The following is a 20,757-nucleotide window of genomic DNA, read 5'->3' on the forward strand; positions in this document are numbered from 1 at the left end:
TTCAAAAATACATGGCCACTCATGAAACTCTATCTTTACTTCTTTCTGATATTCAAAATATTCATGTAAAACGTCAAAAATATTATATTTGTTGTTTTTTGTGAAGAAATAATATTCAAAATTCAATAATTTTGCATCTGCCACTAGTTGTAACACAAGTTCCCATCCCATTTTACATTAATTGGTCATAATATTTTAAATATTTTGATGTTTAGCGGTTGGAATATTCAGTTATTTGCAATATACAATTTTGGCGGGAAAATAACAGATTATGGTCACGTGACCTGACTAAGGTAATATATCATGATAAATTCAACTTAATCAAATGCGAAACATATTTTTGGCAATTTTCACAACTTTCTGACAGGTCTGATTAAAAAGATGCTCAAACTGATTTTACATGTACGTAAGCCTATAACCATGCATTAACATACCTGAGATGCGTACAGACGTCGCTGTGTTTACTGACGTCGATGTGTTTACTGTACTAATTTCACAATGGAATCACTTGGTTTCCGGTTGTGTCAATATTCGTGGAAGGACATTCCCAGCCTCTCTAACTTCAAATGTGTTTCGTCCATATAGAACACGGCTATTATCAAACATAAGTAATTCACCTGAAAAAGAATGACAGCAAATATCAGACAAGGCAATAGCTAATACTTCGCCTCGGCAAAGTCTCAGACAGGGGACAGACACTATCTTGCAGATGACACAAAGACATGGATCAAGATGTAACTGTAATATAACGTTCCTTCACTGTGTACAAGTATTGATTATGTGTTTTTTTGGAACCAGAGGCTCAGTTCATCTGACATTTACCAGGTTGCATTCGATATATGACTGTATTCTCTTCCCGATGTATGATGTCATTGTAAGTCGTTATGACTTTGTAGAATGGGTACACCTTCTCCACAGGCATGCGCAGTCTGGTGTCCCTTACTGGATTGTTGAAATGCACTTGTGCAAGATTGCCGTGTCTATCAAAACTGTTTTGAAAATTACAAAAAAATAATGTCCCGATTTGATCAACATTCACAAACACGCATGTGCGGGTAACAGCGGTCCAATAGTAGTCACTTTCAACAGCAGCATGCGGTCTTATAGGAGTCAAATATGAGCATGATGATAAAGAGGTCACCACAAAACCATCGACAGTTTTGTCGAATTTCAATACATCCTAGTTCAAATATAAGAAAGCATCTCAAAACTATGAAGTTGGTAGTTTTGAAAGAATTTTGTCACCGAGAAGGTGTTTTGCCAAGAATAAAAAAAATAAATATTATAAATAAAAATGCTAATTCCATTAGTAGGCCTAATGCGCAAAACATTTGTTACCCTTAGTGTCATTTCTTAAGTGAATTTACCTCAGTTTTTCTACGGTCCTATGAGAACGAAATGGCTGAGGTATAGCAAATATTTTTTCTCCCAAGTTCCCCATTTGTTTTATTTGTGTTCATCGCAAGGTATACACTAGGGATTCGAGGATAGCTGAAATCGCTGACGAAACACCTGAACTTAATATTGATATCATTGAACTGGCTTGACCCGTCATCAGCTTTGTAAGGGCGTCTTCTAAGCTCTTCTGAAACTCACACCTACTGCGAAACATAGCGCTACTGTCCTAAAAGCTCATCCTCCTCAATAAAGGTAAAACTTTTAAAAAAATAATTGCCAAAATTTTCATCAGCAGCTTTTCAATATCTCTATGAACAATCTTATTTTTGCAGGATGGTGCTTTCGAAACGAAGCAGATTGGATACTCATCGACGACAGCTTGACACGGACGTGCTCTATAAAAAGATAAAAACAGGAATTTGAAATTTTGTGATGCAAACTTCTTTAACAACGTTTACCTGAAAATTGGCCAAGCACTTTTATTGTAAATTTTACCCAATGGTATTTCTACACCTTTGTCCATGAAGTCGCAGTGGGTGTTGGAAAGTATCTCGAAGGCTGCGGGATCCTCTTCCTTAAGTTGCAGGGCAGTCTTGAAACCGTCGGCGAAAACGCTCTCTCCGCCAGTCTTGCTTTGCTGGATACAGTGAAATATTAACATCTGTGACAGAAGAGTTAGAAATGTTGGATAAAAATTCAGGGTTTTTAGACACACCCATAACATTTGTTTTTGTTGAATTTCACCTATTTTAAAAGCTCAAATTTGAATACACTGATCAGTTTTGGGGAAATCTTTCCGTGAAGTAATAAATCCACACGACTAGTATCATGTCTCATAGTCTGGTAGATCATGGTTGAATAAAGGAAATGCTCTGTTAAGCGTAAATGTGCCTCCAGGATAGATATTTGGAGTCTCAAAGTTTTATTTTATGCTTCTGTATGGCTCATTTTGAAGCACTAGGAGTAATAACAGCACGAAAACGATTTCCCTTTAGCCGAAAACCTGAAATTTCATGAATTTTCATTTTAAAAAAGTAAAAATATCAGTTAAATTATGAAGATGTTCAGATTTGGAGAAGTAATTTTTGCTTTAGTTGCCTTTGCATATTCCATTGCTGATATTTATGAGGAAAACATTAATTTTAAAGCATTTGGCAAGAAATCCCATACTTTCAAGTATGGTGAAAAAAATCAACACTGATCAATGCTGTAAACATTTTTCCAAATTACAAATGTAAAACTGATCACTAATTTGTTTAAAATAAAATTCAAAAATTTCAAAGAAATGTTGATATCTGTACTCAATCACAGAAAAATTCACAACGAAAAAATCACAATGTGACATTTATGGTTTTTTAAACCAAGATTTTGTGTGTTATCTTACACTTAATGGGTTTTGTACTGTAAAGCCTATAATTGTTGCATAAAAAGCATCGATGGCAATTATGAAATAGATTTACAGGAATTTCCACTAAAACACATGGGACTTCTTCTTTTAGTTGGTCATTCAAAGTTAGTTCTCATACAAATCAAGAAATTTCTTGCAACAGACACAACAAACCATGCAAGATTTCTTACAAGGGACACACCCATCCATGCAAGAAATTTCTTGCAAGGGACACACCCATCCATGCAAGAAATTTTTACAAGGGACACGCCCATACATGCAAGAAATTTCTTGCAAGGGACACACCCACCCATGCAAGAATTTCTTGCGAAGGACACACCCATCCATGCAAGAAATTTCTTACAAGGGACACACCCATCCATGCAAGAAATTGCTTGCAAGGGACACACCCAACCATGCAAGAAATTGCTTGCAAGGGACACACCCATCCATGCAAGGAATTTCTTACAAGGGACACACCCATCCATGCAAGAAATTTCTTGCAAGGGACACACCCACCCATGCAAGAAATTTTTATTTATTTATTTATTTATTTATTTATTTATTTATTCGTTCTGACATCCAACAGGCATAGCCCAATAACTGGATGCAAACAGAGAAAAATTAAAACAAGAAAAAGACAAATTACAACATGCAGAAACTAATTTTAAAAAAAAGTCACTAAACTAGTAACAACAGAGACTGACAAACATCAAAAACTCTCGATAGTAAAATGACTATCAGCAAGAGATAATAAAACAGATGACACTTGTGTTTTAAAAGCACTAAGACTGGTAAACAAATCAATATCAAAACGATAGACACTATTTAAAAGTGACATTGCCCGAGACGAAAAACAATATTTAGACAGGTTAACGCGGTGATTTGGAATCCGGAAAAGGTCAGAAGACCTGAGACGCCTTGGGGGCACAAAGAAAGTGAAGGAGCAATAATATCTGGACAATCGGTAATGAAATTGACACACTTGTGAATAAAACAAAGATCTAAAACTTGACGACGAATAAAAAGAGGCGAAAGTTAAAATAAGAACATAATGTAAAATAATTATCAACATGTACTCCACACCCTCCTTAAAACAAAGAAATTTAATAAATTTCTTCTGAACTCGTTCAATTTTGTCAATGTACGACTTCTGGTGTGGAGACCACACTACTGAACAATACTCAAGGATACTCCTAACAAGTGCAATGTAAATACTTTTGATGGCAGTGGTATTAGTGAAGTCGCAGCAAGTCCGTTTGATCAATTGATCAATTGATGTGCTCTTTGATTGTGCAATGATATGATGTACAAAGCTTAGATTTTTGGAGAAATAAACACCAAGATCCTTGATGACATCAACACGTGTGATTGATTGCTTGTAAAGCTTATAATTGGAATGAACTGGAATACGCTTGTTGGAGAATGAAATAACAAAACACTTTTTAAGATTTAGTTTCACTTTCCATGCTTTGCACCAATTACCAACAAGAGAGATATCTGATTGCAATAGTCTGCAATCCGATTCAGTTTTGATGATCCGAGAAAATTTCGAATCATCGGCATACAGAAACATGGTCGAATGATGGATAGACATGGGCAGGTCATTGATATATAAAATAAATAAAAGCGGACCCAGTAGTGAGCCTTGAGGAACACCAGAGGGAACACACATCTCCGCAGACTCGTGCCCACCGATAACAACCCTTTGTCTCCTACCCTCTAGGTACGAATAAAACCAAGAGAGTAGGTTTCCATGTATGCCGTAATAATTTAATTTGTGAACCAAAAGCTTATGATTAACTGAATCGAAAGCTTTTGAAAAACCGGTGTAAATGGTATCTACTTGAAGACCAGTGGAAACAGCCTCAGTAATAAACTTGTTGTATGACAGAAGATTAGTGGCTGTTGATCTGCGCGGAAGAAACCCATGCTGAGAATCGTGAATTGTACTTTTAACGTGATTGTAAATATTATACTTATGAACTAAACCCTCAAAAATCTTGCTAAAAAGTGGCAAAAGAGATATAGGTCTATAGTTTGTGACATCGTTTCTAGCACCAGACTTAAAAATCGGAACAACATTCGCGATTTTAAAGGCAGACGGAAAATAGCCAGCACTGAGAGACTTATTAAAAATAATGCAGAGCGGGACACTTAACTCATCTGTGCACTGTAATAAAATTGTGGGTGGAATTTTGTCTGGGCCGCATGCCTTACTACAATCGACCGTCTTCAGAGCCCTAGAAACTTCGTCAACTGTAAAGTGCAAATTACTAAAGTATCATTTTGAAAACCTGACAGGATGGGACATCGGTAAGATCAGAATCAGAATCTGCACAATATGTGCTCAAAAAATAACAACGGAACATTTCCGTGATATCATCGATGGTCGAGCATTGAGAATCGTTGTAGCATAAAGTTGAGGGGAAAGAAGAACATTTACGTTTGCATTTAACAAATGACCAAAAGCGTTTAGAATTATCGATAATCGACACCTGAATGTTGTTGATAAACTCAGCATAAGTAGCACGCTGTAGATCTTGAATTGGGCACGTAAACGAGAAAAGGTCAGGTAGTCAGAATGCTTGCCTGTACGTTTAAAACGGGAATGAGCTTTACTTTTCTCGCGCAGCAAGAGAATCATATCAGTCGTGTACCATTGTGGGTATTTACGTGAACGAATTCTGGAGATAGGAACGCTGTCTTTGATTGCTGCGTACAGAAAATCATAGAAGATCTGCACGCAGTCTTCTACCTCGAATGAATTTAAGATATTCCAGGGAATCAATTGCAGCTGCTTTCTAAGATGATCAAAATCAGCCTTTCTATAATTAAAGACAAATTTATCAGCAGACTTTACACCTTTGTCAACTTTACATGAGAGATGGCATTCTAGCGGCAGATGATCTGATTGCACAGCCCCCTCACACACGCTGACTGACACGCCTGTGTCATTAGCGCAAATCAGGTCAAGAATATTGGAATTTCTAGTACAATGATAATTTAATTGGAAAAGACTGTGCTCAGAAAGGGTTTCAATAAATTTATCTGATTTAATGGAATTCCAAGTGACCGGTTCAGCAACATTTCCGTCGTGTTGACGCCAAATGATATCTGGGAGATTAAAGTCTCCACAGAGATAAATAAATCATGCTGTTTAGCAACGTCTGATGACACGAGAGATTGACATCTCCAGTTTGTCAAGCAAATCAGACGTTGCATCAGGTGGAATATAAACAACACCAACAAAAACACTGTAACGACGGAAAGGTAGCATTAACCACAGAATTTCTAACTCATCAGTTTCCAAATCAGGTTTGTGGATACTAGGCAAACATTTGTTAACAGCTAACAGCACGCCACCGCCCCGAGATTTAGAAGTGACATGTGCATGTCTGTCTCTATCTTTGCGGTAAATGATGTAATTATCATGTAAAATTTCTGAGTCATTAACACCACTATGTAACCAAGTTTCGGTGATGGCAATTAAGTCAAAAGCGCCATCACTGAAAAACATGTTGAACGAATCAAGCTTGTTACAAATACTCCGAGTATTCTGATAATACAATCTGACAAGATCATGAGAGATAACACCTTCACCAGTTCTGTTTTCAGCCACTTGCGTATTTGTTAGTAGCGAATCGTCTGTGTTACCTTGTATTGAATGCAGATCAGAACCAGGATCGCTGTAGAAAGAGTCTGATGGGATAGGTAACGAACACTTTGTGCAGTTCCAATCTTCCTGAAATGCATCCCATAGCCTTGAGTAATCCGAATCGGTGATTCTTTCGCACCTCGTATGAAACCAGTACTCACATGTAGAACATTTCAACCCGTACTGATTTTTACGCACTGGTTTATTGCAAGCACCGCAAGGAAATTTAGGTGGTCCAGGGTTAACATGGATGTCTCCAGACAGAAGCAGATTCGAAAATTCCACGTGTATTGGTGTGATCTTGCTTTGCAAAATGATATTATATGTTGCGATGTGGTTACTATAGTAAACAATTCTGGACTTGGAAAATTTGGCTGCACGAGGCCAGGTGTAGGTAATGGGACTTCCAGCAGCTGTTTTCACATCTCCAATGCATAAAATTAGACTGGAGAACAATAACAAGATTATATAATGCCGACAGCCCATGATGATGCTGGTGTTCATGATGATGCTGATGAACAAAATACTGAAGTAAACGAGTGTCGAGTACAGCGTTAAATCAAAAGTTACCGTACCAGAATAAAAATGTTAGACGGCTAGAAAGCCAACGGCTTTTTAGACGTAGGGGAATAAACCAAAACAGTTATGATACGGAAACGATGACCAAGGCCTACGTGCCCGTTGTGAGTTGAGGTGACAACTTTACTGCCGTAACCATACACCGGGTCGTCCTCCGAAATTTTGGTACTGTAGAAACAGGAATTGCAGAGAAAGCAGTCTTCACAAATAAACACTGGAAGATGGAAATTGCTTGCAAGGGACACACCCATCCATGCGAGAAATTTCTTACAAGGTATACACCTATCCATGCAAGAAATGTCCACAGGGGCTCAGAAGTGGCTATATAAGTCAATATTACAGCGTTTTTCTTTCTTTTCAATGTTAAAAATAACTAGCTGAAGAGCACAACACTTGTGTAGCTGTCTTTTGTGTGTAGCTTGTATTGGCATGTATAGTGCGCCCTCAATAGGGAGTGTGATCATATGTAAATGTGACCTTTAGTTCCGTGACCTCTAGCCATGCCTACTTCCCTCTCCATATGGCCGGCCATGCGTACAGACGTCGCTGTGTTTACTGACGTCGGTGTGTTTACTGTACTAATTTCCCATTAGTACAGTAAGCATAGCGAGGACAGGAAGTAGGCATGGCTAGAGGTCACGGAACTAAAGGTCGCATTTACATATGATCACACTCCCTATTGAGGGCGCACTATACATGCCAATACAAGCTACACAAAAGACAGCTACACAAGTGTTGTGCTCTTCAGCTAGTTTATTTTTAACATTGAAAAAGAAAGAAAAACGCTGTAATATTGACTTATATAGCCACTTCTGAGCCCCTGTGGACATTTCTTGCATGGATAGGTGTATACCTTGTAAGAAATTTCTCGCATGGATGGGTGTGTCCCTTGCAAGCAATTTCTTGCATGGGTGGGTGTGTCCCTTGCAAGAAATTTCTTGCATGGATGGGTGTGTCCCTTGCAAGAAATTTCTTGCATGGATGGGTGTGTCCCTTGCAAGAAATTTCTTGCATGGATGGGTGTGTCCCTTGCAAGCAATTTCTTGCATGGATGGGTGTGTCCCTTGCAAGAAATTTCTTGCATGGATGGGTGTGTCCCTTGTAAGAAATTTCTTGCATGGATGGGTGTGTCCCTCGCAAGAAATTTCTTGCATGGGTGGGTGTGTCCCTTGCAAGAAATTTCTTGCATGGATGGGTGTGTCCCTTGCAAGAAATTTCTTGCATGGATGGGTGTGTCCCTTGCAAGAAATTTCTTGCATGGATAGGTGTGTCCCTTGCAAGAAATTTCTTGCATGGATTGGTGTGTCTGTTGCAAGAAATTTCTTGCATGGATGGTTGTGTCCCTTGCAATTTTTTTGCATCTGTGGGTGTGTCCCTTGCAAGAAATTTCTTGCATGGATGGGTGTGTCTGTTGCAAGAAATTTCTTGCATGGATAGGTGTGTCCCTTGCAAGAAATTTCTTGCATGGATGGGTGTGTCCCTTGCAAGAAATCTTGCATGGTTTGTTGTGTCTGTTGCAAGAAATTTCTTGATTTGTATGAGAACTAACTTTGAATGACCAACTAAAAGAAGAAGTCCCATGTGTTTTAGTAGAAATTCCTGTAAATCTATTTCATAATTGCCATCGATGCTTTTTATGCAACAATTATAGGCTTTACAGTACAAAACCCATTAAGTGTAAGATAACACACAAAAATATTGGTTTAAAAACCATAAATGTCACATTGTGATTTTTTCGTTGTGAATTTTTCTGTGATTGAGTACAGATATCAACATTTCTTTGAAATTTTTGAATTTTAATTTTAAACAAATTAGTGATCAGTTTACATTTGTAATTTGGAAAAATGTTTACACCATTGATCAGTGTTGATTTTTTTCACCATACTGAAAGTATGGGATTTCTTGCCAAATGCTTTAAGGCCATCGTCTGGGCTAATGTCGGTCAAAATGCTCAAAAAATCAAATTTTATTTTTTTCCTTCATTGTCACCCTCGACATGTATACTTTCAAATAAGCTATATTGTAGAATCTGAAAATTCTACGTCGCTATGGGCCCCCGATGAACACACTCAGGAAACTCGTATCACGTTTGACTCCTTTTAATTCTTTGAAACTGCATATACACACATGCAGACTCAATAAAGAGTGTATACAGAATACAGAATACGAAGTTCAAAACACGGCATACGGCGCACGGCATACGGCATTTGTCATACGGAGTACGAAATACGGTTCTGAATAGTAAAGAAAAGAAAATTACATGGCAAATAAATTTGTGCTTAAATGAAATTACATGGCAGGTAAATTGAAACGAAGAAATTACAAAGAATTCACTTCAAGTAAATTTAAGACTTTTGTTGTAATTTTCACTGGAAACTAAATTGGGTCTACGATACTGTAGTCTGCCGACGGCCATTCTGTACGTACATATAAATGCCACGTCATCGTACAAGGAACAATGTTCGTTGACCTGCACACTTGAAGGAAAGAAGAGTTATACAGGAAAAGCGCTCTTGCTTACCTCAGATTGTGACACTTTCGGGGGGCGATAGCCAGTTGTACCATGTGCAAACGGAAAAAGACGGAAATCTTGACACCGAACACAGTGTTACGAGAGTCTACACACTCAAATTTACCGAGGTGGTCTGAACTGCCTAAATTCAAACTCGGCTGTATAAAGGGAGGGGGTAATTTACATGTTCAGCGTAACACCTGCACAAAAGCCAAACGCCTGATATGCGGGAGAGAATGTACACCTGCACAACACTTGAACACAAAGGGAACTTGCACGCACATACCGGCCCCAAAAAGCGCACAATCCAAGGAGCATTTTTCAAACAACTTTTTCGTGCAAGACCTGAAATAGAACAGAGGAGAACTGTTAAAATATTTCAATGACAATAAATGATATTGAAACCTATATACTTTGAACTGCTGCATTAACTATAATTTCGACTTTAAGTCTTATTTTCATCATTTATTAACATCATTTGCATTACTGAGCTTCTTCTAACAAACACAATTTCCGCACATCTCGCCGAAGTACACCATTTGCAGTTTTGACTATCACTTGGCGAGTGTTGCCATACCGATCTGGAAATGTGTGCTGTATTACACCTTTCAACCAGTAGCCTCTTGGTTGGTTTTCATCCATGATAATCACCAAATCCCCTGGTACAAGGTTTCGTCTCGGTCGTAACCATTTCTGCCTTTGCTGAAGTGAAGGGAGATATTCTGTGGTCCATCGCTGCCAAAAATTATCTGCCATACGTTGTGCTTGCCTTCTCCGATCATGGAGAGTTAGGGCTGCCGGAAGATCACTTGAGGTACATGGGTTACGTCGTAGCAGTAACAGACTGTTTGGTGTTAGAACTTCCATGTCATTGGGATCATCAGACTGCTGTACCAATGGTCTGTCATTCAGTATTCTTTCAACTTCAGATAACAAGGTAAGTAGAGTCTCATCATCGACTAACTGGTTGCTCATGAGTGATCGCAGAATTCTTTTTACAGACCGGATCATTCGCTCCCATACTCCTCCAGTGTGACTGGCTGCTGGTGGGTTGAAATACCACTGGATATTTCGTGAATGCAGAGAATCTGTTATTTTGTCCTGGTTCCACTTTTGAAGAGCTTTCTTTACCTCTTCTTCTGCTCCACGAAAATTGGTTCCATTATCACTATATATCGATACTGGTGGTCCACGACGACTTATGAAACGCCAAATAGCTTGAATAAAAGAATCTGTTGACAGGCTGTGAGATACTTCTATGTGGACTGCACGAATAGCCATACATGTGAAAAGGCATCCATACCTCTTTGCTGTTCCTCTTCTCCATTTAACCATTAGAGGACCAAAATAATCTATACCGACTGAAGAGAATGGAGGTTCACCTTGTGTTACTCTTGGTGCTGGAAGTGGAGCCATTATTGTTTTACAGGAGTCGCATTCAATTTCTGCAGAGGATACACTTTCTAAGCACTCTTCTTACTGTAGAGAGACCTCTGGTGATCCAAAATTCCTTCCTGATGAGAGAGAGTACGTGACTGGATCCCACATGGCCTTCCTTCTCATGGAAATGTCGAATGATTATTTCTGTGACATGATGACTATGAGGTAAAATCATCGGATGTTTAGATTGTTGACTGATTGAGGCATTATGTAATCTTCCTCCAACACACAGAACACCATTTAAGATGACTGGATTTAACTTACTAAGAGGGCTGATATATCCTTTGCTATCCCGTCTTCCACTTGGTGGTTTCATCGTCGTGATTTCCTGTGGAAATGCTTTCTTCTGAACCAGTTTAACAATTTCCTTTGTAGCTAGAGTAAGTTCTTGGACTGTTTGTCGGCCAGCTTCGATGGTACCACCATTGCATCTTCCATATTTGGTGGATAGATACCTTTTGTATCGTAGTAACCAAGCGACTGATTTTTGAAGTTTATACCATGATGAACATCTGTACATTAGGGATTCAAGGCTATCTGAATCATCAGGAGAGGTGTTCTTCTGCATTGCATAAACTTTGGCTTTCTTCAGTTCTTTGTCATCTTCAGAAATTTCTGGTAAATCAGTAGGTTGGGTTGGCCAGCTTGACCGTGGTTGCCACAAAAACTGTGGACCTTCATACCATAACTGCAATAATCTACCATTGATGTGGTCAAGTTGTATACCACGTGATGCACAATCTGCAGGATTCAGCTCAGATGGTACATGATGCCATTGGCTTGGTGTCGATGCATCGTGAATCACTTGAATACGATTAGCAACGAATGTTTGGAACCTCCTCGTTGAGTTGCGAATGTACTGTAGTACTATGGTAGAGTCTGTCCAGAACTGCTCCTGATGTATTGGTAGTTGTAATTCTTCATGAAGTTGTTTGCTGATCTTCGCAGACACTGTTGCAGCTGTCAGCTCTAGTCTTGGAATTGTCACAGTCTTCATTGGAGCAACTCTAGACTTTCCCACTATGAGACAACAATGTATGCTACCACTGACATCTACGAGGCGAAGATATGATGCAACACCGTATCCTTCCATGGATGCATCTGAGAAATGATGAAGTTCAACACTTTCTAGTCTTCCGAAGTGTTGGGGTTTGTAGCATCTTGGAATAGCAATATCTCTGAGTAGAAGTATTCCGTTGTACCATCTCTGCCAACCAGCGAGATACTCTTCTGGTACCTTTTCATCCCAGTTGTAACCAATTTTACACAGCTGTTGGAGAATTTGCTTTGCTGGTAGGATAAATGGTGCAACTAAGCCAAGAGGATCATAGACAGAAGCTACAACAGAGAGCAATCCTCTTCGAGTTTCATCCTTTACTTCTTTACCCACCTTGAACTTGAACACATCTTCCTCTACATCCCACTGCAACCCCAAAGCTCTGTCCACAGGTAGATCACTCAGGTCGAGGTTCATGACAGATGGCGCTCTTTCTGCAGCCGGTATTGACGATAAGACTTCTCTGCTGTTTGAGATCCACTTTGTTAACTGAAATCCTCCTTCTGATAACAGAGAGGTTATTTCTTCGACGAACTTCTTTGCTACTGAAGAATTGAGAACAGATTTCAAGAAATCATCAACATAAAAGTTTCTATACACAGAGTTAATAATGTCTGAATCAAAGTTGCCTCTGTTGTCATCTGCTGTCCTTCTGAGAGCATACGATGCACAGCTTGGTGATGAAGTTGCGCCAAATAGATGAACTAACATTTGATGGTCGATAGGATCTTTGGTTAAATCACCATTGGGCCACCACAGAAATCTCAAGACATCACAGTCTGATGGATCAACTCGTACTTGGTGAAACATTTGTTTTATGTCAGCTACCAGTGCTACTGGATCCTGTCGAAACCGAAGTAGGACTCCAATGAGAGAATTTGTCATATCTGGGCCCTGAAGGAGCTGATCATTCAGAGATGTACCACCATATTTGGCTGCACAATCAAACACAACTCTACATTTGTCTGGTTTGTGAGGGTTGATTACCGGATGGTGAGGTAAGTACCATACAGGTTGGTCTTTTACCACAACATTTTCTTCTTTAGGGACTCTCCTTGCATGGCCTTGTGAAATATAATCCTCCATAGTTGATGAATATCTGTCAAGTAGTGTGTCATCTTTAAGAAGGCGTCTCTTTAGCAAGTGTAGTCTCTTCTCAGCCAACTGTTTGTTGTTCGGTAATGTTGGTGTATCAAACTGCCATGGGAGTTTAGTTGATAATGCCCATTATGCAAACAAATAGAGCGATCCATGATTGCCTTGGCTCTTTTATCTTCTAATGACATACATACCCTGGTGTCATGTAGAGATTCACTGAAGTCTGTATTGTACATCTGCTGCAATATAGAAGAAATAGTTTCTGCACACTGGAAAGAATTTTCACAGTTGAGGGCTTGGTCCATCTTTATGTAGTTGACATTAGCATCAAGTGTCTTTGATCCAGCCATTGGTCCAATGAGAGTCCAACCAAGGAGTGTTTTCACTGCATATGGCTGTTTTCTTCCTCCTCGTCTTTCTTCCAAAATCCAATGTGCTTCAGGAACGTCATTGCCAATTAGGATGGTCACCTCTTTATTCTTCAATTCGGGCAGTTGAACATCTTTGAGATGTGACCATCTCTGTGTGTCTCTCACAGATGGAATACTGTTTTCAGATATTGGAAGCTTGTCTGTTGTCCAAACTTTATCCAGATACACACCCATGGAGTCGTGTAACGATTTCACATCAAGCTGGACTTCTAGACCATGCTTACTCTTTTCATCATTTAATGTTGATAAAGTGTAGTTGACTGACCTCCCATTAAGCTCAAGACGGTCCCTAGGCTATCAAGACATATTGTAGTGTCAGATCCACTGTCGAGGAAGGCATAGGTTTCGATTTCTGGCCCACCATTTGGTTTACCGACTCTGACAGGAACGACTTGAAGACTGATGCGAGGTCTGCTAGTCGTGAACAGTACCACAATATGATGTACCACTGGCACCATTGCTCGAGCCTGGAGTATCTTCATTTTCTTGCCTTTCCGTTTGTCTTCCAGATGTTGGCAAAGATGAAGGACTGCTTGATAAAGGATATGCATTATTACTTGCATTACTTGCTTGGCGTGTGTCAGATGAAGAAATGGGATGTAATAGAGCATGATGGCGTCTTCCACAATTGGTAACAGGGCAGAACAAACCACTCTTACAATTTCTAGCGATGTGTGGAGGACTTGCTTCAAGGCAACAATCACATAACTTGTGTTTTCTGATAAAACCTTTCCTATCTTCGTACGATTTTCCTGCAGATATACAGCATCTGTCGATTGTGTGTTGACCTTTACAAAACAAACACCCAGTTTCTGTGTTTTGCCTGTCAGCACGATCAGATTTCGCTGCTGGGTTCGCAAATGTCCTGCTGGTCTTATCAACATTACTACCCTGTGTGGTTAAAGTTGTTACCTTTGTTGATGGTTGCACAAACTTGCCCTTTGTCTTTGGTCTTGCATCTTTATCAGAGTCTGGTTTGGATCCAATCAATTTACCAAACCTCGTGTTAGCTATGGCTGCTCTACTTTCCACAAATTGCGTCAAATGGGAGAATTCAGGTTCAGTTCCAGAATATATCAACTTACCAGCTTCCTTTGCCCAATCAGCTTGCAGATATGTTGGTAAGCGCTTGACGATTTTTTCTAGAGTATCCATGGAGTTAATGTCAGCTCTGTAATTCATATGAAATGAACTAAGATTACAGCTCTTCATGTTCCGGGCTAATTGAAGCAATTTGTCGGTTTCAAACCCTTTAAGTTGTGGTCCTTTAACAACTTTGTCTATTGTAGCTCTAACAATAAGATGTTTTTGCCCAAAGTTGTGATGCAGTATTCTCTTTGCCTCTTTATACCCTTGATCCGGTGGCAAAATGACGCAGTTCTTTATTGCCTCCTTCGCTGGTCCAGTACAGTGCTGTATCAGATATGCTAATCTGGTATTGTCATCTGTGACCTGTTGTTCGACATTCACTTCAAAATTTTTAGTGAAGACTGGATAAGACACAGGATCTCCATCAAATGACAGGAATTCACGTTTTGGCATACTTAAATTAAGTGTAAGTGCCTGCATAGTTTCACGTTGGTGTACAAGCATACGTTCAATAGCATCTTGCTGATGATCAAAAGGTTCCATTTCATCTGGCCTATATCCTCTATAATTTTCTGTTGGGTCACATGGATGCTATTCTTGTGCATTTGGATTCAAACCTTCAGCTTTTTCACATTCAGGTCGTGAGTTAGTAATATCATGGTCAGGTTTCTGACTTTGAGAATGAACAGGAAATGACTGGAAATACCTGTTTACTTGTTCCATATCACTTGGCATCTCTGTAGTCTGAGAAACGGCTGACTTATCTTCAAGTAATTCACCGTCCATTTCTGCTAATTTCACTCTATGCTCAGCTTCCATGACTTTCATTTCTTGCTTCAACCTATCAAGTTCGAACTGTGCAATTAAAATCTTCTTTGCGGACTTCGACGCACAACTTGACTTTGAACTTGACACAGAAAAGTTTTCACTCTTGACAGAAGATTCTCGACTACCTTGAGCTCTGTTAACATCTTCTCTAGGAGCACTTTCTTTCTTACGGCTAGAAGTAGAATTTCTCGAATGTTCTTTACATTGAGAACGATGTGAACGAACTGAAGCTTCAGACAGTGTTTCACAAATGGTTGGTGCAGCAACAGTACTCACCTGGGCATTCTTCGTTGGCAAATGGCCAGTAGACTGGTCGTGACAAACAATTGTTCGTTTCTGCTTGATTTCTGGAGGTATTGTACTGCTAGTTGCCATCCAATTTCCAAGGCGCTGATCCAAACATTGTTTTCTTTTAATTTCTGCTTCATACTCAAGTTCAACGTTGTCTCTTTCTTCTTGAGAAACATACTTTTTGTATTCATGACATGTCCTTTGATAGGAGTCTAACAGTCTATCTATATCCACGCACTTGCGCTTAACTTCTTCGTAATGGGTGGACTTCATTAACAGAGTTTCAATTTCCATGTACACTCTAGTCATATGTCCACGGTAAGCAATTGCCGATCTCTTTAACTTATTGAGATGATCAATTGACTTACCTTCAGTCTTCGGGTAGCTGGTCTGGTTCTCTTCTTCCACATCTGATGAAGAAGTTGAACTACCACTACAAATGTTACCACGTGGTCCGAAACGTCTGAAGTTGCCCTTGTAGGTTGCTGGTCAACACCACCTTTGCATGCCATGGCTCAGAACTTGACTTGTTTGTCTGCGAAATCTGAGAACTATGTAGAATCTGAAAATTCTACGTCGCTATGGGCCCCCGATGAACACACTCAGGAAACTCGTATCACGTTTGACTCCTTTTAATTCCTTTGAAACTGCATATACACACATGCAGACTCAATAAAGAGTGTATACAGAATACAGAATACGAAGTTCAAAACACGGCATACGGCGCACGGCATACGGCATTTGTCATACGGAGTACGAAATACGGTTCTGAATAGTAAAGAAAAGAAAATTACATGGCAAATAAATTTGTGCTTAAATGAAATTACATGGCAGGTAAATTGAAACGAAGAAATTACAAAGAATTCACTTCAAGTAAATTTAAGACTTTTGTTGTAATTTTCACTGGAAACTAAATTGGGTCTACGATACTGTAGTCTGCCGACGGCCATTCTGTACGTACATATAAATGCCACGTCATCGTACAAGGAACAATGTTCGTTGACCTGCACACTTGAAGGAAAGAAGAGTTATACAGGAAAAGCGCTCTTGCTTACCTCAGATTGTGACACTTTCGGGGGGCGATAGCCAGTTGTACCATGTGCAAACGGAAAAAGACGGAAATCTTGACACCGAACACAGTGTTACGAGAGTCTACACACTCAAATTTACCGAGGTGGTCTGAACTGCCTAAATTCAAACTCGGCTGTATAAAGGGAGGGGGTAATTTACATGTTCAGCGTAACACCTGCACAAAAGCCAAACGCCTGATATGCGGGAGAGAATGTACACCTGCACAACACTTGAACACAAAGGGAACTTGCACGCACAGTACTTATATCATTCTTCAAAAAAATATTAACTAAAATCGAGAAAAATCGCGTTTTTTCCCTCTGACCCCTGGTCAAATTTTATTTAGTCTAATTATATATTCAAAACAGGTAAATCGCTATTTTTGGTTGCCTAAAAACTTTGTTGAGTTATGGCATCATGTATGAAGTAGTGACCATTTGCTTGCTTATTGAAGCAGCTTTTTCAGAGGTAAAAATATTGGCGTTGTGGAAATTGTGAGTTTGAGACTAATTGCAGTCTAAAAAAGCCAGATCAATGAGTAATCGGAAGAAATTTGCAACAAATGATTCTTTTTTATATTTTGTGTGGATATTACTGTAAGGCATATGAAGATTTTCATTCAGGTATAGCAATTAAACCAGAAAACAAACCATATTAGACGTTATGGTGTCCATATACATAACAAGTAAAGAATCTCACATGAATTTCATTATCATGCTGATTATAAAATCAATGTTTTTTTGATAATTAACAGTTCATTTTTCACTTAGAAAGCAATTACAACCAGGCTTTGTAAATAGAATTCTAACCGACATTTAAACTTGTCGAATACCCTATTTTGAGGTCGTAAACTTTGCATGAAGTATGAGTATCACCTTTATGTTGTAAACATTTCAATCCAATACTCCTAACAATTGTGTTTTGTACTGCATTCGTTTCTTGTGGCAGTAATAACTCTTGAAAGCATGGTTGGAATGCAATGAAAATCAGCCAACATATGTGAAATTAAATACTTTACAAAATAAACCTCAGAAAACAAGGTCATCCAATCATGTCATAGTAGAAACTTGACGGAAAGTTGTGAAATTTATTAATTTTTCAATCTTACCGAGATGACTATGATTTAATTTATATTGACATCTTATACAGTCATAGATTTAGGTTCATATTGTAATACATATACATCTGAATGCTACAGAAAAATTCGGTTATTGTATGACTTTTCGTTGAATAGATATCTTTGCCACAAATTTCCTCATATTTTTAACCCTGAAATTGTCGCCATGCCAACCGAATATCCGGTTTTCCCCTGCACTGCATTTTACCATCTACTGCAACAAAAAGATGACAAAATCTGAAAACAAGGTACTACACGGTTAGTGTTTAAAATAGCCCAGACAATAGCCTTAAAATTAATGTTTTCCTCATAAATATCAGCAATGGAATATGCAAAGGCAACTAAAGCAAAAATTACTTCTCCAAATCGAACATCTTCATAATTTAACTGATATTTTACTTTTTTAAAATAAAAATTCATGAAATTTCAGGTTTTCGGCTAAGGGAAATCGTTTTCGTGCTGTTATTTACTCCTAGTGCTTCAAATGAGCCATACAGAAGCATAAAATAAAACTTTGAGACTCCAAATATCTATCCTGGAGGCTCATTCACGTTTAACAGAGCATTTCCTTTATTCAACCATGATCTACCAGACTATGAGACATGATACTAGTCGTGTGGATTTATTACTTCACGGAAAGATTTCTACAAAACTGATTAGTGTCTCAAACTGATTAGTGTATTCAAATTTGAGCTTTTAAAATAGGTGAAATTCAACAAAAACAAATGTTATGGGTGTGTCTAAAAACCCTGAATTTTTATCCAACATTTCTAACTCTTCTGTCACAGATGTTAATATTTCACTGTATCCAGCAAAGCAAGACTGGCGGAGAGAGCGTTTTCGCCGACGGTTTCAAGACTGCCCTGCAACTTAAGGAAGAGGATCCCGCAGCCTTCGAGATACTTTGCAACACCCACTGCGACTTCATAGATAAAGGTGTAGAAATGCCATTGGGTGAATATTACAATAAAAGTGCTTGGCCAATTTTCAGGTAAACGTTGTTAAAGAAGTTTGCATCACAAAATTTCAAATTCCTGTTTTTATCTTTTTATAGAGCACGTCTGTGTCAAGCTGTCGTCGATGAGTATCCAATCTGCTTCGTTTCCAAAGCACCATCCTGCAAAAATAAGATTGTTCATAGAGATATTGAAGAGCTGTTGATGAAAATTTTTTTGAAAGTTTTACCTTTATTGAGGAGGATGAGCTTTTAGGACAGTAGCGCTATGTTTCGCAGTAGGTGTGAGTTTCAGAAGAGCTTAGAAGACGCCCTTACAAAGCTGATGACGGGTCAAGCCAGTTCAATGATATCAATATTAAGTTCAGGCGTTTCGTCCGCGATTTCAGCTATCTGCGATGAACACAAATAAAACAAATGGGGAACTTGGGAGAAAAAATATTTGCTATACCTCAGCCATTTCGTTCTCATAGGACCGTAGAAAAACTGAGGTAAATTCACTTAAGAAATGACACTAAGGGTAACAAATGTTTGCGCATTACTAATGGAATTAGCATGTTTATCTTTTTTAATTTATTTTTTTTTATTCTTGGCAAAACACCTTCTCGGTGACAAAATTCTTTCAAATATGATCGAATGAAGGGGCATTCTCATCAAGTACCGTTTGAAAATATGATAAACTACTAACTTCATAGTTTTGAGATGCTTTCTTTATATTTGAACTAGGATGTATTGAAATTTCGACAAAACTGTCGATGGTTTTGTGGTGACCTCTTTATCATCATGCTCATATTTGACTCCTATAGGAACGTGTGCTGTTGTTGAAAGTGACTTCTATTGGACCGCTGTTACCCGCACATGCGTGTTTGTGAATGTTGATCAAATCGGGACATTATTTTTTTTGTAATTTTCAAAACAGTTTTGATAGACACGGCAATCTTGCACAAGCGCATTTCAACAATCCGGTAAGGGACACCAGACTGCGCATGCCTGTAGAACAGGTGTACCCCTTCTACAAAGTCATAACTACTTACAACGACATCATACATCGGGAAGAGAATACAGTCATATATCGAATGCAACCTGGTAAATGTCAGATGAACTGAGCCTCTGGTTCCAAAAAAACACATAATCAATACTTGTACACAGTGAAGGAACGTTATATTACACTTACATCTTGATCCATGTCTTTTTGTCATCTGCAAGATAGTGTCTATCCCCTGTCTGAGACTTTGCCGAGGCGAAGTATTAGCTATTGCCTTGTCTGATATTTGCTGTCATTCTTTTTCAGGTGAATTACTTATGTTTGATAATAGCCGTGTTCTATATGGACGAAACGCATTTGAAGTTAGAGAGGCTGTGAATGTCCTTCCACGAATATTGACACAACCGGAAACCAAGTGATTCCATTGTCGTGCCCCAGGGGATATAGTGCAAGCATAATTGAGGCAAAACCCGCAGAGAGTGCCTCCAACTAACAAAAGGAATCTTCGGGTGTATTTACACTACCGAAAAGCCATGCATAGAAATAAGCAGTCAAAGCTTGTTCTATTTTCAGATTTATTTTCGTGTTTTAGCTCACATGTGGTATATGTATCTATACCAAAGAGAGCTTATATTGTAAGTCGGTGGCGTCTGTCTGTCTGTCTGTCTGTCTGTCTGTCTGTCTGTCTGTCTGTCTGTCTGTCTGTCTGTCTGTCTGTCTGTCTGTCTGTCTGTCTGTCTGTCTGTCTGTCTGTCTGTCTGTCTGTATGTTGTGTGGTGTGTGTGTGTATGTATGTATGTATGTATGTATGTATGTATGTATGCATGCATGCATGCATGCATGCATGCATGCATGCATGCA

At 38.9% G+C, this 20,757-nt stretch overlaps 2 protein-coding genes across 2 annotated transcripts; both read right to left on the reverse strand.

The window, feature by feature from the left end:
• Nucleotides 1-504: 504 nt before the first annotated feature.
• LOC139141202 (uncharacterized) lies at nucleotides 505-13,734 on the reverse strand. The gene is made up of 7 exons (XM_070710826.1): nucleotides 13,324-13,734; nucleotides 11,239-13,228; nucleotides 10,022-10,799; nucleotides 7,118-7,190; nucleotides 1,857-2,059; nucleotides 823-989; nucleotides 505-617 (listed from the first exon to the last, which is right to left on the reverse strand). The coding sequence occupies exons 1-7, from the start codon at nucleotides 13,732-13,734 to the stop codon at nucleotides 505-507; spliced, it is 3,735 nt and encodes a 1,244-aa protein (XP_070566927.1).
• A 240-nt stretch (nucleotides 13,735-13,974) lies between these two features.
• On the reverse strand, nucleotides 13,975-15,192 carry LOC139141203 (uncharacterized). The gene has a single exon (XM_070710827.1). It carries the CDS (start codon nucleotides 15,190-15,192, stop codon nucleotides 13,975-13,977), a length of 1,218 nt encoding a protein of 405 aa, XP_070566928.1.
• Nucleotides 15,193-20,757: the final 5,565 nt, after the last annotated feature.

This window comes from Ptychodera flava, chromosome 9 (genome assembly GCF_041260155.1).
Source record: "Ptychodera flava strain L36383 chromosome 9, AS_Pfla_20210202, whole genome shotgun sequence".
Classification (NCBI taxonomy): domain Eukaryota; kingdom Metazoa; phylum Hemichordata; class Enteropneusta; family Ptychoderidae; genus Ptychodera; species Ptychodera flava.

Bases quoted from the DNA above. Each gene is read 5' to 3' on its own strand.
- LOC139141203 (XM_070710827.1), bottom strand. From the start codon at position 15,192: ATGGAACCTTTTGATCATCAGCAAGATGCTATTGAACGTATGCTTGTA.
- LOC139141202 (XM_070710826.1), bottom strand. From the start codon at position 13,734: ATGGGTGTGTATCTGGATAAAGTTTGGACAACAGACAAGCTTCCAATA. The intron at 2,060-7,117 runs GTAGGCCTTGGT...CTTCTGTCACAG, and splicing joins CCTCAACTCACAACGGGCAC to ATGTTAATATTTCACTGTAT. The intron at 990-1,856 runs GTAAACGTTGTT...TTTTCAAAACAG, and splicing joins AGTGCTTGGCCAATTTTCAG to TTTTGATAGACACGGCAATC.